The sequence below is a fragment of the Boleophthalmus pectinirostris genome, unplaced genomic scaffold (assembly GCF_026225935.1).
Source record: "Boleophthalmus pectinirostris isolate CB_2022bp ecotype Guang Dong unplaced genomic scaffold, ASM2622593v1 HiC_scaffold_18, whole genome shotgun sequence".
Lineage (NCBI taxonomy): Eukaryota > Metazoa > Chordata > Actinopteri > Gobiiformes > Gobiidae > Boleophthalmus > Boleophthalmus pectinirostris.
Window position 1 is genome coordinate 26,736 of NW_026571133.1, and position 14,806 is coordinate 41,541.

The 14,806-nt window shown below is 44.4% G+C and overlaps 1 protein-coding gene across 1 annotated transcript; it reads right to left on the reverse strand.

The window, feature by feature from the left end:
• Nucleotides 1–3,159: 3,159 nt before the first annotated feature.
• Nucleotides 3,160–13,800, reverse strand: phlda1 (pleckstrin homology-like domain, family A, member 1). Its single transcript, XM_055153772.1, has 2 exons — nt 13,266–13,800; nt 3,160–6,625 (listed from the first exon to the last, which is right to left on the reverse strand). Exon 1 carries the CDS (start codon nt 13,745–13,747, stop codon nt 13,295–13,297), a length of 453 nt encoding a protein of 150 aa, XP_055009747.1. The 5' UTR covers nt 13,748–13,800; the 3' UTR covers nt 3,160–6,625; nt 13,266–13,294.
• Between the last annotated feature and the right edge of the window lie 1,006 nt (nt 13,801–14,806).

Genomic DNA, 14,806 nt, shown 5'->3' on the forward strand with positions numbered 1-14,806 from the left:
TGTGACATTAAACAGTTCTACTTAACATTTATTCAATTACAGATAGTTTTATGGCTCAAAAATACCTAGAAACACAAACATTCTGACTGTGAGCGGCGTCGCCTCTCCACAGATCTGACCAGTAACATCTACATGAAGAGAGAAAGGTTTAATGCCACACTGTGAAACATTCCAGACAACGGACTCTCCACCAGAAAAGTTTGTAGAGCTCATTTTGAACAGTTTGATGATAAAATAAATATAAAAACAGCACAGAGCAAATGTTAAACTCTATGGAAGAAAACACAGAAGTGCAGAGTACATTCTTTTTTGGAAGTTTACACCCAAGGTTTCTGTTCTTTCAATTTAAATTTTTTCTTATCTACTATTTTTGGACAGTTCTCTTGAAGGTCCGTGTCCCGCTCGTCCTTTTGAATTTCAATTAAGAACGAAAAACAATAAAACGAGAAAACAGTTTACTTTATTTTTCCGTTTTAGTGTCAAAAAAACAAAAAAAAAAATGATTTTGACGGCTTTTTCCAATATTTAATTTAAAGTTTATATCAAATAGCATTAATCATAAAACAGTTTCGGTGCCTATTTTAATTTAGATATTTTATTCTCTCTGGTTTATTTGCTGCTCTAGCCTGATTCATCAGCCGGTTTCACTTTGTGGAAACCGTCTGACCTCACAGCGTTAGGATTCGTTCGACGGTAGGCGGGTACTTTTTTAATTTAACCAGTCGCCGCTATTTGGTCGTGACGTATGTAATGCACCAAATCCCGTAGGAAGAAGGACAATAACGTCTTTCCCCTTGATGAAATTCACCAAACATTCTCTTTGTTCCAGCTTTAAATCCTCGATCTCGGGAATCGTTGATAACAGAATATATGTCTCTTCGCTGATTGGCTGGTGCCCAAACTCGCACTTCCGGGGTTTTTGCGAACCATCTAGTGTATTCTGATTCCTGACCTAGTCGCTGGAGAGAAATGTGTCAACTAAACAAAAGAGAGTTTATCGCTGCATCCTGTTTCTCGTCACGGAGTTCAACAATAACTTTCTAAGACTCGAAAGCAAATGTGTCGCTATAGAAGAAGAAACATGTTTGTCCACAAAACTGCAACGATTTTTCAGGTAAATCCTTCTAGCAGCAGAACTTCCGGGGCAAATAAACCAAAGAGAATAAAATATCTAAATTAAAACAGGCCCCAAGTTTTTCGATTGGTGTTTTTTGAAATAAACTTTAAATTAAATACCGGAAATAGAGGTCGATATCTGGGTTTTGTTTGACTCTAAAAGAGAAAAATGTAATAAACTGTTCTCCCATTTTATTGTTTTTCATCCTTGAAATTCAAAAGAACAAATAGAACACGGACTCTTGAAAACAACATTGCCAACCTCTGTTTTGTCAAATTTGTTTTGTATTGAAACAGGAGTGGGACAAAAGCGCTTCTTTGAGGATTAGGGATATAAAACCAGGATTTCCACACATTTGGACTGTATACTTCAAGTCCAGGGTCTGTAGGTGGGAGCCTGACGAGCCAAACCCACATGTTTCGACAAGTATGAAGAGCGGGTCTGGAACCATATCCTGATTTTTTTTTTGTTTTTTCCTTGAGAGACGAATTAACCAAACAGAGAAACACATGATCCATTTTTGACCGATGTAACGTGGCTGTTGGAGGGTCCGCAAACTGCTGGTCTCCATGGTCCTGTTAGTCTTTCACCAGAAGTCCCAAAAAGTTCCAAAGTGTGTATCTGTCTACATGGAAACAGGCAGGTTACGATACACGTTACAGGTCAGATCTGTGAAAATGTGACTCCGCTTACAAGAAAAATACCAGTTTTCTTGCGTAAAAATGCACAAAGAGAAGTTAGAATTCAGGTTCCAGGTCCTTGTCCCTTCGAAACAGGACTGATGTCTCTGTTTTTTTTTAAAACTCAGGGACTTTTATACAGAGGCTCAAACGTCGTCGTGTTTGTTCTGATACAAACGGACCACGTGCGTCTCTGATTGGCCAATCCACCCGTCAATCACGCCCATCTGATTCACTGGGTCTATTCGCGCTTGCGTCACAAACCAGGAAGACGTTTGGAACTTCCGGCGGGCTCTATTCGTGGTCGTAAGTCTGACAAAATGTAGGAAAAATGAGAAAATGTTCCAGGTTTCTTCATCTTCATGTCATTGTAGCGTTCTGTTATGTTCGCCGAATCTAGGGTGACCATATTTGCATTTGTCAAAACCAGGACACCGTACGGGTGGGGGGTGGGGCATCGTCATTGACATTGAGCGACTCTCACCTGGAAAAGCTTTTTAAAGTTTCTGGGTGTCCTGTTGAGCTTTGAGGTCCCTGACACCCCCACTGGACACCGAAACATATGTGCTGCTTTGTGCACTAGTGTTATAACTTTATTACAACCTCTGTACCCTGTGTCATATTTTGATGAACTTTTGCCAGTAATGAAAGGAATTGACCTTCAATTGGTCATATTTTTGAAAAAAGTCCCCCCGGACTCAAAATGAAGTTTTCGTAAAGCAACAACCAGAATAAAACTGTTAGAAGGTTCATATCTGTTCAATCGTAAAATAATCAAAGGCAATTTTCTCTTTAAAAACACAGGAACAAAACACATGATCAGGGTAAAGATCATATAAACTAGGAAACTAAAAGTCCAAAAATGATGATTGTCAGTGTTGGTTAGCAACCAGTGTTGAGAAGGTGACTTTTAAAATGTAATCCCCTACAGATTACAGATCCCAAAATGTAGTTTGTAACATAATCCATTAAATTACTTAAAGTGAGTAATGTAATCTGAATACTTTGGATTACATGATTTGCTGTAGAGAAACAAAGACGAGGAAATCTTCACATAAGATGTTTTGTCTGATAAAAGAAAATGAAAAAGCCCAGACTTTACTGAACCAAATTAAAAATATTATTGATAGAAGAGGAGGAGACACGGTCCGCAAGGCCTGGTTTAGTCCTGTTAAATCCTGTTTGAGACATAGTTTAGACCTGGTTTTAGTTCTGGTTCTGTCCTGGTTTAGTCCTGGTTTGGACCTGGATTTAGACCTGATTTAGTGTCTGGCAATGAGTGGAATTACCAGAAAAAGAAAAAAAAAAAAAAAAAAAAAAAGGGATATAACCCAAAATGTGAAAACAGGAAAATCCCTCTGTGTAATCCATTTATTTCAACCAAGTAACTGTAATCCAATTACCACTCACTGAAACAGTAACTGTAACTGAATACAGTTACTCTTAATTTGTACTCTGATGGCTTATAAAGTGAAAGCAAGAATAGAAAGTGAAACTCCAGTATATTATGATGCAGTACAACTTATTATTGATCCATTTTCAGTCAAATTGACTTGTAATGGCTCTTGTGAGAACTTAGCACCGTTTCACATTTCATATCATTGGCTGTAATGTGTATTTAATATGTTTTTGTTTCGGGGGGACTTTTTTAAAAGAGTGTTGAAAATGGAGTTTGGTTTCTTCAATTATACTAAAAAGTTCATCCAAACATGATGCAGGACTTTGATTTTGGAAAAAAAGTTCAAAAAGTTATAACCCTATTGTACAGTGTGCACATGGTCTAACACTTGTAACGAACTGGACGGAATTGCAGGGACTTTCTTGTACATAAGTCATCGTTAAATGCGCATTTGCACTTCGGCATGTTACAGGTTGATCGACTGTTTGTGTCTGCTCGCTCTTTCTGAGTTACAGAGAGCTACAAGAGACGCTTAATTTAATGGCCCATTGAACGGTAATGAAAACCCGGACATTTCCATCACTTTATAAAAAAAAAAAAACCCCGAACGGCCAGGACATGATGATTCAAGATGATTCCAAACAGCACATATGTCTGCGGTCTTCATTTTACCGCTGATCACATTTACTTCAGTGGGTTTGATCACAGTCGGTCGGCAAATCCAGTGTCGAGAACTAAACCGGAAGTTGTCGCCGAATGTTTCCAAACGTCGTCCTGGTTTGTGACGTAAACGTGAACAGAGCCTCGGCAGTGCTCCACAGAAGAGCTCGTGTTTCCATGGCGCTCGTAGGTGGTTCCTTGTCCTTGTCGACTGCAAATTAATCCAAAAACATTTTCCGTTCTCCTCACGTCGGAATCGAATCTTCTTATGAGTCTTTGGTTCAGTTGGAGATGAAATGAACGGGCTTCGAACAGTTTCAGGCGATTCTTTCTACGACAACGACGACCGTCACTGCAAAACAAGAACTATCCACAAAACTTTTAAAAAGACTTGAATTTTTTGGGTTGTTATAAGTAAAATCGTAACATTCGCAAACGCCCGTAGTTTAAAGGTGCACTGCGTAACTTCTTCTCGTGGAAATGTTATTGCTTTACCTAGAATGTTCCGTGGCATGACATTAAACATTTCCATCCAACGTTTATTGATTAAAGGTGTTTCTATTGCTCAGAAAATACTGGAATTCCATCTGTGACTCGTTGTGTACTGTGAAACATTCTACATATAGCAATAACGTTTCCATGGAGACGAGCAGGTGGCAAACGCTCGACTAGAAATGTCACGCAGTGCACTTTTAAAATGGAGGACAGGTCAGAATTCGCAGGTGGACTTTCCAGTGTAATTGTGAGATTTTAAGATTTATAGACCTGGTTTATGGGTTCGGCGTCTTCTCTGTCCGTATAAATAAGCAAAAGTGAAATTATTGTTTAGCTATAGCTTCAAAAAGTGGTGGCATTTTTCATACAACTAAGCAAAAGTGTTGTCAGTTGAAAGGGCTTTAAACTGTAAATTTATAATGGCAGGTTTATGGGGTTGATCTTGTGGATTTCTGGATTTTCAGTTTGGAGATTCCTTCCAAAAATATTGAATCTCCCATAGTTATATCAGAAATTTAATCTTTTTTTTTTTTTTTTTTTTCAGCCTTCAAAAAGTGGTTTGTCAATTGAAAGGACTTTAAACCAAAAATTTATAATAGAAGGTTAATGGAGCTGATCTCTTGTGGATTTCTGGATTTTCAGCTTGGAGATTAATCCAAAAACATTGAATCTCCCGTAGAGTTAATATCTGAAATTTTAATCCTTTTTTTTTCAGCCTTCAAAAAGTGGTTTGTTGTCAGTTGAAAGGACTCTAAACCGTAAATTTATAATGGGAGATTTATGGAGCTAATCCCAAACAAATAATGAGAAAGTTCAACATTTGTGGATTTTCAGTTTGGGGATTCCTTCCAAAAATATTGAATCTCCCATGGTTATATCTGAAATTTTAATCCTTTTTTTTTCAGCCTTCAAAAAGTGTTTTGTTGTCCGTAGAAAGAATGTTAAACCATAAATTTATAATGACAGGTTTGTGGAGCAAATCCCAAACAAATAATGAGAAAGTTCAACATTTGTAGATTTTCAGTTTGGAGATTCCTATCAAAAACAGTTAATCTCCCATGGAGTTATAATGGAATTTAAATCCATATCTATATTTTTCAGCCTTCAAAAAGTGATTTAGCTGAAAAGACTTTAAACCATAAATTTATAATGGCAGGTTTATGGAGCTGATCCCAAACAAATAATGAGAAGGTTCAACATTTGTGGATTTTCAGTTTGGGGATTCCTTTCAAAAACAGTGAATCTCCCGTAGACTTATATTTATAATGGCAGGTTTGTGGAGCCGATCTCAAACAAATAATGAGAAGGTTCAACATTTGTGGATTTTCATCAAATCTCAGATAGAGTTGAAATTTAAATCCATATATAATTTTTTCAGAGTTCAAAAAGTGGTTTGTTGTCAGTTGAAAGGACTCTAAAATGTAAATTTATAATGGCAGGTTTGTGGAGCTAATCCCAAACAAATAATGAGAAGGTTCAACATTTGTGGATTTTCAGCTTGGGGACTCCTTTCAAAAACAGTGAATCTCCCGTAGAGTTATATTTATAATGGCAGGTTTGTGGAGCCGATCTCAAACAAATAATGAGAAGGTTCGACATTTATGGATTTTCAGTTTGGAGATTCCTTCCAAAAACAGTGAATCTCCCATAGAGTTGAAATTTAAATCAAAGGACTCTAAACTATAAATTTATAATGGAATTTATAATGGCAGGTTTGTGGGGGGCGATCCCAAACAAACTTTTTTAGCCACAACTGCCTCTCCAAACAAACACTTTTGTTCGTAGTGACAGAAAGGGAGAAGTGTCTTGCCCGAGGACACAACAACAGTCGACAATCCAAACTCAAATGACACCCTAAAATTCAAGTCATTTTTAAAAGGCGCACTATGTGACTTTGTTGGAGGTTCTAACACGCATATTCCGAGTAATACGCAAACGCAAAAAAAAAAAGTTACACAGTGCTCCTTTAACACTTACAGATATTTCTTTTTTGCAGTGAAACGAAATAGTTCTGATCCCAGTCGGGTCCTCTGTAGAGACACGGGCTACGATCCAAAAAACGCACGGGACACATTCAATGACGACGACAGGTTAAAAAATATATGTACATCTAATAAATAAAGTTTGAGTCCATCCGCGGAGGAGTGGCTTTTTTTCGCACATGCTCAGTCTGTGTGTCCGCTGTGATAGTCTCTGAATGAGGTTACCATGGAGACGCAGAGACAAAAAATGTTCCAGAATCCAAGTTCAGACGGCAGCCGCGAGTCCAGACATCTGAAAAAGGAAAGAGAAAAAAATAGATAAATATAGTTAATGGAATCCAGACTAGTTTAACGTAGACTTGTTTGTGTGCACTCTGTAATTATGATCTATGACACCCGTGGATCATCCCATTATAATTTGCGAAATTGATCTAAAACGACTTCATAAAAGAAACAAGGGCGCTGACTTTGTGTTAGAAAACTGTGGTGTCCAGTGGGAGCTGATGTCAACGTAAAGGGGCTTCACACCTTGACGATTTCACCAGCGTTTGCTGACGTATGAAAAATTTGGCAAATACGCTGCCGTATGTCAGTTTTGTATAAGTTATGCGCACGGTGAAGCGGTATGAGGTGATATCGCACTCCCCCCCACCCCACATCCCCCGGAGTTATAATATTTACAGCGGCTCTGAAAACTGTCTCAGATGACAGATGCACATGTACTTTGGTTGTCGTGTGGATATAGTGTGTGTAGTGTGTGTAGTGTGTGTAGTGTGTGTAGTGTGTGTAGTGTGTGTAGTGTGTGTAGTGTGTGTAGTGTGTGTGTGTGTAGTGTGTAGTGTGTGTAGTGTGTGTAGTGTGTGTAGTGTGTGTAGTGTGTGTAGTGTGTGTAGTGTGTGTGTGTGTAGTGTGTGTAGTGTGTGTAGTGTGTGTAGTGTGTGTAGTGTGTGTAGTGTGTGTAGTGTGTGTAGTGTGTGTGTGTGTGTGTAGTGTGTGTAGTGTGTGTGTAGTGTGTGTAGTGTGTGTAGTGTGTGTGTGTAGTGTGTGTAGTGTGTGTAGTGTGTGTAGTGTGTAGTGTGTGTAGTGTGTGTGTGTAGTGTGTGTAGTGTGTGTGTAGTGTGTGTAGTGTGTAGTGTGTAGTGTGTGTGTGTAGTGTGTGTAGTGTGTGTGTGTAGTGTGTGTAGTGTGTGTGTGTGTAGTGTGTGTAGTGTGTGTAGTGTGTGTAGTGTGTAGTGTGTAGTGTGTGTGTGTGTGTAGTGTGTGTAGTGTGTGCAGTGTGTGCAGTGTGTGTAGTGTGTGTAGTGTGTGTAGTGTGTGTGTGTAGTGTGTAGTGTGTGTAGTGTGTGTGTGTGTAGTGTGTGCAGTGTGTGTAGTGTGTGCAGTGTGTGTAGTGTGTGTAGTGTGTAGTGTGTGTAGTGTGTGTAGTGTGTAGTGTGTGCAGTGTGTGTAGTGTGTGTAGTGTGTGTGTGTGTAGTGTGTGTAGTGTGTGTAGTGTGTGTAGTGTGTGTAGTGTGTGTAGTGTGTGTAGTGTGTGTAGTGTGTGTAGTGTGTGTAGTGTGTGTAGTGTGTAGTGTGTGTAGTGTGTGTAGTGTGTGCAGTGTGTGTAGTGTGTGTAGTGTGTGTGTGTGTAGTGTGTGTGTGTGTAGTGTAGTGTGTGTAGTGTGTGTAGTGTGTGTGTAGTGTGTGTGTGTGTGTGTGTGTGTGTGTGTAGTGTGTAGTGTGTGTAGTGTGTGTAGTGTGTGTAGTGTGTGTAGTGTGTGTAGTGTGTGTAGTGTGTGTAGTGTGTGTAGTGTGTGTAGTGTGTGTAGTGTGTGTAGTGTGTGTAGTGTGTGTAGTGTGTGTAGTGTGTGTAGTGTGTGTGTGTGTAGTGTGTGTAGTGTGTAGTGTGTAGTGTGTAGTGTGTGCAGTGTGTGTAGTGTGTGTGTAGTGTGTGTAGTGTGTGTAGTGTGTGTAGTGTGTGTAGTGTGTAGTGTGTGCAGTGTGTGTAGTGTGTGTAGTGTGTGTAGTGTGTGTAGTGTGTGTGTGTGCGTGTGTGTAGTGTGTGTAGTGTGTGTAGTGTGTGTGTGTGTGTGTAGTGTGTGTAGTGTGTGTAGTGTGTGTAGTGTGTGTAGTGTGTGTAGTGTGTGTAGTGTGTGTAGTGTGTGTGTAGTGTGTGTAGTGTGTGTAGTGTGTGTAGTGTGTGTAGTGTGTGTAGTGTGTGTAGTGTGTGTAGTGTGTGTGTAGTGTGTGTAGTGTGTAGTGTGTAGTGTGTGTAGTGTGTGTACTGTGTGTACTGTGTGTAGTGTGTGTGTACTGGGAGAAGTAACATTTGGCTTTGGAACAAGTGCTGCTGCATCTCTCCAGCTCTCACTGTGGCAGCTCGGGTCAGAGTCCTGCTCCAGGTCGGGTCAGAGTCTGGCATCGGCTCGGGTCCCCGCGGACTTAAGAGTGGGAGCGCCTAGCACGACCACGCAGAGCAGTTGTCCGCAAAGCGCAATCGGGCGACGGCCACACTTAACTCCCTGCAGGGCGGAGCTCTGCACCGGTCCTTTCGCCTGCGGTCACCCGACGGTCTACGTGGCGCACCTTGTAGAGGTAAGATCTTAAGACCGAGCCCAAGCCCGACCCGACCCGAATTGTCAATCATTACTTCGGGTCGGGTCGGGCTCGGGCTTCAAATAAATATATGTTTATAAAATGTATGCTAAAACGATGTGTGGATACTAAACTAAGGAATATTTGTTATAAAATAAATAATATGGATAAAACAGAGAAGTAATGTAATGTAATTGCTATTTAACTACTAAACAGGATCCGCAGAGCCAGAGCTCTGCGCACGTGAACGCCCCCTCTTCATTTAATCATCTTCCCTCCGCAAGTCTGCATCTATTTTGACCTGGTGTCCCCAATATGGAGGAGCAAGAAGTTAAACTAAAGGCAGGAGAACTGAAAAGACAAACACGCACCGGTAAGAGTGAGGTGTGGAAAAAGCTTCAAATTGATTGTTGAAAATGCTACAGAAACTTGCGTTGGCTTCGCTGAATGTCGTCAATGTGGCGCTTTGCTTTCATACGAGAGCAAAAAGACTGGCACCTCGACGCTGAGCACTGCTCCTCCTCCCGAGTCCTCACAAATAAAATATGACATTTCGGGTTTGCTTCAGGCTCGGGCCTGCAAATCAAGTTAATTGGTCGGGCTCGGGCCGGGTCGGGTTTTAATACCCGCGGGCCGGGTCGGGTCGGCTGGATTTTTTAGGCCCGATCTCACCTCTAGCACCTTGGTCCTGGGTTGGTCCTGGGTTATCACAGGCACGGGCGGCAACAGGTGGAATGTTAACAGGTCCGGGCGTGTGCACGTCTCTAAAAATGGATGTGTGTGGGACTCTGGGTCAGGTCATGTTGGTCACATGTGGTGATCACGGTGGCCCATCATGTACCGCGGTGGGCCTCTTAGTACCACGGTGATTCATTTTTGCGGTTATCGCTACAGCCCTAGTGTCGGCAGTGATGCGGTCGCTGTATCAGACCGTTGTGGTGAAGAGGGAGCTGAGCCAAAAGGCGAAGCTCTCGATTTACAGTCAATCTATGTTCCTCCCCTCACCTAAGGTCATGAGCTCTGGGTAATGACCGAAAGGACGAGATCGCGGATCCTTCATGTCGACAGGAGTCAGTTGAGGCTCGGGCATCTGTTCTGATGCCTCCTGAACGTCTGCCTCGGGAGGTGTTCTGGACATGTCCCACCGGGAGGAGGCCCCGGGGAAGACCAGGACACACTGGAGGGACTATGTCTGGGCTGGCCTGGGAACACCTCTGGGTCCCCCTGGAGGAGATGGAGAAAGTGTCTGGGATGAAAAAAGTCTGGGAGTCCGTGCTTAGACTGCTGCCCCCGTGACCTGGCTCCGGATAAGAGGAAGAAAATGGATGGATGGAAACTGTCAGTCCAGCTCCAGACTTCTTGGTGAGCAGACCCCGAGGTACCACCCGCTACACAAATCATCCGAAAGATGGAGGATCTGGTGAGGCTGAGAGGAGTATACACACTAGCTGTCCTCCAACATCAGCATAATCTCATTGATTTGTCACTGTACCAGTCACGTGCCAGTAGAACCACGAGAAGAAGAGATCACTCTGATTAATGTTGCTACTGCGACGTCCAGTGCACTTAAGAATCGTCGAGCGGCACATGAGCATCGGTGATACGCTGTCGTGCGCTGTGCATAAATTAGACGTCATTGGGCATAAGCTGTGGACGCCGGTAACACACTAAGCATTAGTTGGTATAAGTGATCAAAACGTTCTATATAAGTTACTAATGTATTATGTATACATCCAATCCTTTATAAATACTCTATGTATATGCCCAAAATTGAAAAAAACACATCGATAGTTCAGCGTATGTCAGCGTTTTAGGGAAGTTCTGGTACGTTGGCATACGCTGGATAAATCATCAAGGTGTGACAGGACTGTAAATGTCATAACAACAACGATTAAGAACATAAAACCAGAGAAAGAATCACAGTGAGCGTGTACGAGTGGAGCTGAAAACAGGAGTTGTTGTTGAAAATACGTGATTAAAGATGATTCAAACAGGCACGAATCACTGCAAATACAACTCTGAAAGGTTAAATGAGAAGTGAAACTGATCTGACACGGTTAAAAACTCTGAAAAGTCCATTTCGTTGAACATTTCTGCTTTAATATCGAGGCTGAGAACAGGTCAGGACTGTTTGCTGTGGAACTGTCAGGTTGCAGATTTGTTGACCTGGTTTAGGTTCATGTCTCTGTAATTACCCGGACTGTCCATGAAACTCTCTCTCTCTCTCCATCCCTCCCTCTCTCCATCCCTCTCTCCCTCTTTTATGCTCTCTGTCCAATCCAACTTTATTTGTATTGCACATTTTACCAACACAATGTCTCCAAAGAGCTGCACTGAGTGGGCACAATAGAAGAAATAGCATCACTACCTCTCTCTTTTTATCGCTCTCTCTCTCCTTCTCTTGCTCTTCTTCCTAGTCTCTCTCTTCCCCTCCCTCTCTGTCTCCCTCCTTGTCTCTTTCTCTCTCCCTCCCTCTTCCTCTTCCTGCCTCTCTATCTCTCTCTCTCTGTTGCCCTCTCCCTCTTTCTCTCTAACTCTTTCCCTCTCTATCTCTCCTCCCATCTCTCTCTCTGCCTCTCTCTCCTCCTCTTTCCCTCTCCCCCTCTTTCTCCGTCTCTCCTTCTCCTCCTCTTCCCTCTCCCTCTTTCTCTGTCTCTCTCTGTCCTCCTCTCTCTCTCTCGGTTTCTCCTTCTCCTCTCTCCTCCTCTCTCTCTCTTCTCTCCTCCTCCTCTCTCTCTCTCTCTTCTCCTCTCCTCTCTCTTTCCATCTCTCCTTCTCTACTCCTCCTCTTCCTCCTCTCTCTCTCTCTCTCTCTCCTCTCCTCCTCCTCCCTCTCCCTCTTCTCTGTCTCTCTCTGTCCTCCTCTCTCTCTCTGTTTCTCCTTCTCCTCCTCCTCTCTCTCTCTTTCTCCTTCTCCTCTCTCTTTCCATCTCTCCTTCTCTGATCCTCCTCCTCCTCTCTCTCTTTCTTCTTATCCTCCTCCTCTCTCTCGCTCTCTCTTTTTCTGTCTCTCCTTCTCCTCCTCCTCTATCTCCCTTTCTCTGTCTCTCTCTTTCCTCCTCTCTCTTTCTCCCTCTCTGTTTCTCCTTCTTCTCTCTCTCTCTTTCCGTCTCTCCTTCTCTAGTCCTCCTCCTCTTCCTCTCTCTGTCTCTCCCTTTTTCCTTCTCCTCCTCCCTCTGTCTCCCCCCCCCCTCTCCCTCCCTCCTCTCCCCCTCTCTCCTCTCTCTCCCACACTCTCTCTCTCTCTCTCCCCACTCTCTCTCTCTCTCTCTCTCTCTGTCTCTCTCTCTCTCTCTCTCTCTCTCTCTCTCTCTCTCTCTCCCACACTCTCTCTCTCTCTCTCTCCCTCTGTCTCTCTCTCTCTCCCACACTCTCTCTCTCTCTCTCTCTCTCTCTCTCTCTCTCTCTCTCTCTGTCTCTGTCAGTTTTCCTGATGTCATGTTTAAGAATAGATCCTCCGCTGTCACATTCACACGAGCTCACGCTGGTTAATATTTCCTGTTGGGCTCAGTTACAGCGACAAGAGCCACAAGAGCCAAGAGCCACAAGAGCCACAAGAGCCAAGAGCCAAGAGCCAAGAGCCACAACCGCTAAATATACACACACCCTCTAGAACTGCACAACCTCCCAACAACTGTACACTCTCCCTAGAAGCACACAACCACTAGAACTACAGACACTTACAACTATATACTCACTGAACTAGAACTACTCTTATAACTATAGACTCACTTACAGACTCTTCTATCTCCAGCCTCTGGTCCGGGTGCGGGTCCTCTGGTGCGGGTGCGGGTCTGTGTCCGGGTCTGTGAGGATTTGAGGTTAAACAGGCTTCACTGAGTCTAAATATATTTGTCCCGCAGTCTAAGAATAAAACATGAATAAACACGGAGCTCGTGTTTGAAAAAGCCTCAGTTCAAGCTCGGGGTTTGTGTTTGACTCTGAGCTGCTCTAAAATATCTCCTCACCACGAACGGAGGAAACAGCCTTAAATGAACCGCACCAGGTCACAGGAGACACTCAGGTCAGCAGGACCCGCTCTGGTCAGCAGGACCCGCTCTGGTCAGCAGGTACCGAACCAAAATGAGCTGAAACACTAAACTGACATGCGGGCCCCGTGCGGGAGGAAACACTGAAGACACAGGAGCCTCTGAGCGCGTGGACTCTACTACACCGTTACTACAGCATCCGCCACGCGCGGACCACCGGGTCTGACCTGCGCTCACAGACGGACCCGGCTCTGACCGGACCGGGACCCGGGGCTTAGACCCGGGACCAGTGCACAGTCCCCCGTGCACAGTGCGTGCACGGCGCGTGCACGGCGCGTGCGTAGAGTGACCCGTGTGTTGTTTTCTTACCGCAGACGAGGCTCGTGTCCGGGGCTCGCTCACGCCACGTTGGGCGCGCTGCGGAGCGTCTTCTGCCCGGGGACGTGCACCACGAGCAGCTGCTGCTTCTGGCGCGTGGAGCGCACCGCGAGGATGGCCTGTCTGTTCTTGTACTGCACCATCTGCAGCGTGATCTGCGCGTTCCAGCCCTCGTCCTGCGGGCACCTGAAGTCGATCTCTTTGCCCTCCGCCATCACCACGGTGAAGTACACGTACTTCCCCTTGCGCTCCACGCAGTCCACGGTCTTCATGTTGGCGAAGTGCAGCTCTTTGACTTTGGCCGAGTCCCGGTGCGCGTGCGGCGGCTGGGAGGGCTCGTGCTGTTTGGGCGGCAGCAGGAGCACGCCGTCCTCCGTGAGCGCGCACCGCTTCTTCTTCCACAGCTGCAGGAGTCCGTCGCTGCGCTTCTCCAGCAGCCCCTCCTTCAGCACCTTCCGCCCGCTCTCCAGCATGGCCACGCGCCCCGGCACAGCTCTCACGCGCACACCCACTGGACAGACCCTGCAGCTCGTGCGGCTCGTGCGGCTGGCGCGGACAGCGGCGCGTGCGGCTGCGTCTGGATCTGGAGCCTTCTGTGCGTCTGTGCGTCTGTGAGGGAGGGGGAGGGGTCTGCGAGGCCCGCCCCCCGCGCGCGCAGCCTCCACCTACAGTCTGTGCCCCCCGTGACGCTCTCGTGTTCAACGAGTCAATACACGTACGTCCACACGGGCACGTTACGCACGCCGCACGCGCACAAACACACTACAGGACACACGGTACAGTCCCGACAGGAATCACCACGAGCTCCTTCAGTCCTCTGAGCTGTGACTCCTCCGCACCTCCTCACGTCAGCCCCACGTGCTTCAGTCCCATCATCCTCCTCTCCTCCAGATGTAACCTCTACACGCTCTACACGTGCCCGAAGCGTCCCGTATTTCCAAAACGTCTCGAAAAGTCCCGTTGTGTCTTTTGATTATTTGTATTTAAGTCATGTCCAGCGCGCTGCTTTTCTACATCAGTTTGTCTGGGGTTTTTATCAGAGCAACAGCGCCATCTACTGACAGGAAACCAAATCAACTGTCCAAACATCTGTAAACTAACAGATGTGACCCGCAGAGTTACTGCAGAATGACAGACATATATTTGTATTAAACATTTAAATATTAAGTTAATAGTACATTTAAATATTTATAATTCACATATAAATATAAATTAAGCTAAAAAAAAAAACACAGATCTGACTTGTAACTTGCTCGTTCCATCACCTGCTTTATGCCAAACTATAGAGAATATTCTAGTAAAATAGACTGTCGCCTTTCCACAGATCTGACCTGTATGTGATCTGTCTCCATGGAATTTAATGCCACAACATTTCAGATAAAACCACAAGGTCTAAACTGGTTTAGTTCTGGTATTTTTGGGTTTTTTTGAAAAACGAATGGTACATGTATTTGTACGCTACCTCCTTGTCTCCATGAAGAAGTTATTGTTTTGCTTGAAATGTTACACAGTGTGGCATTAAATTTCACAGA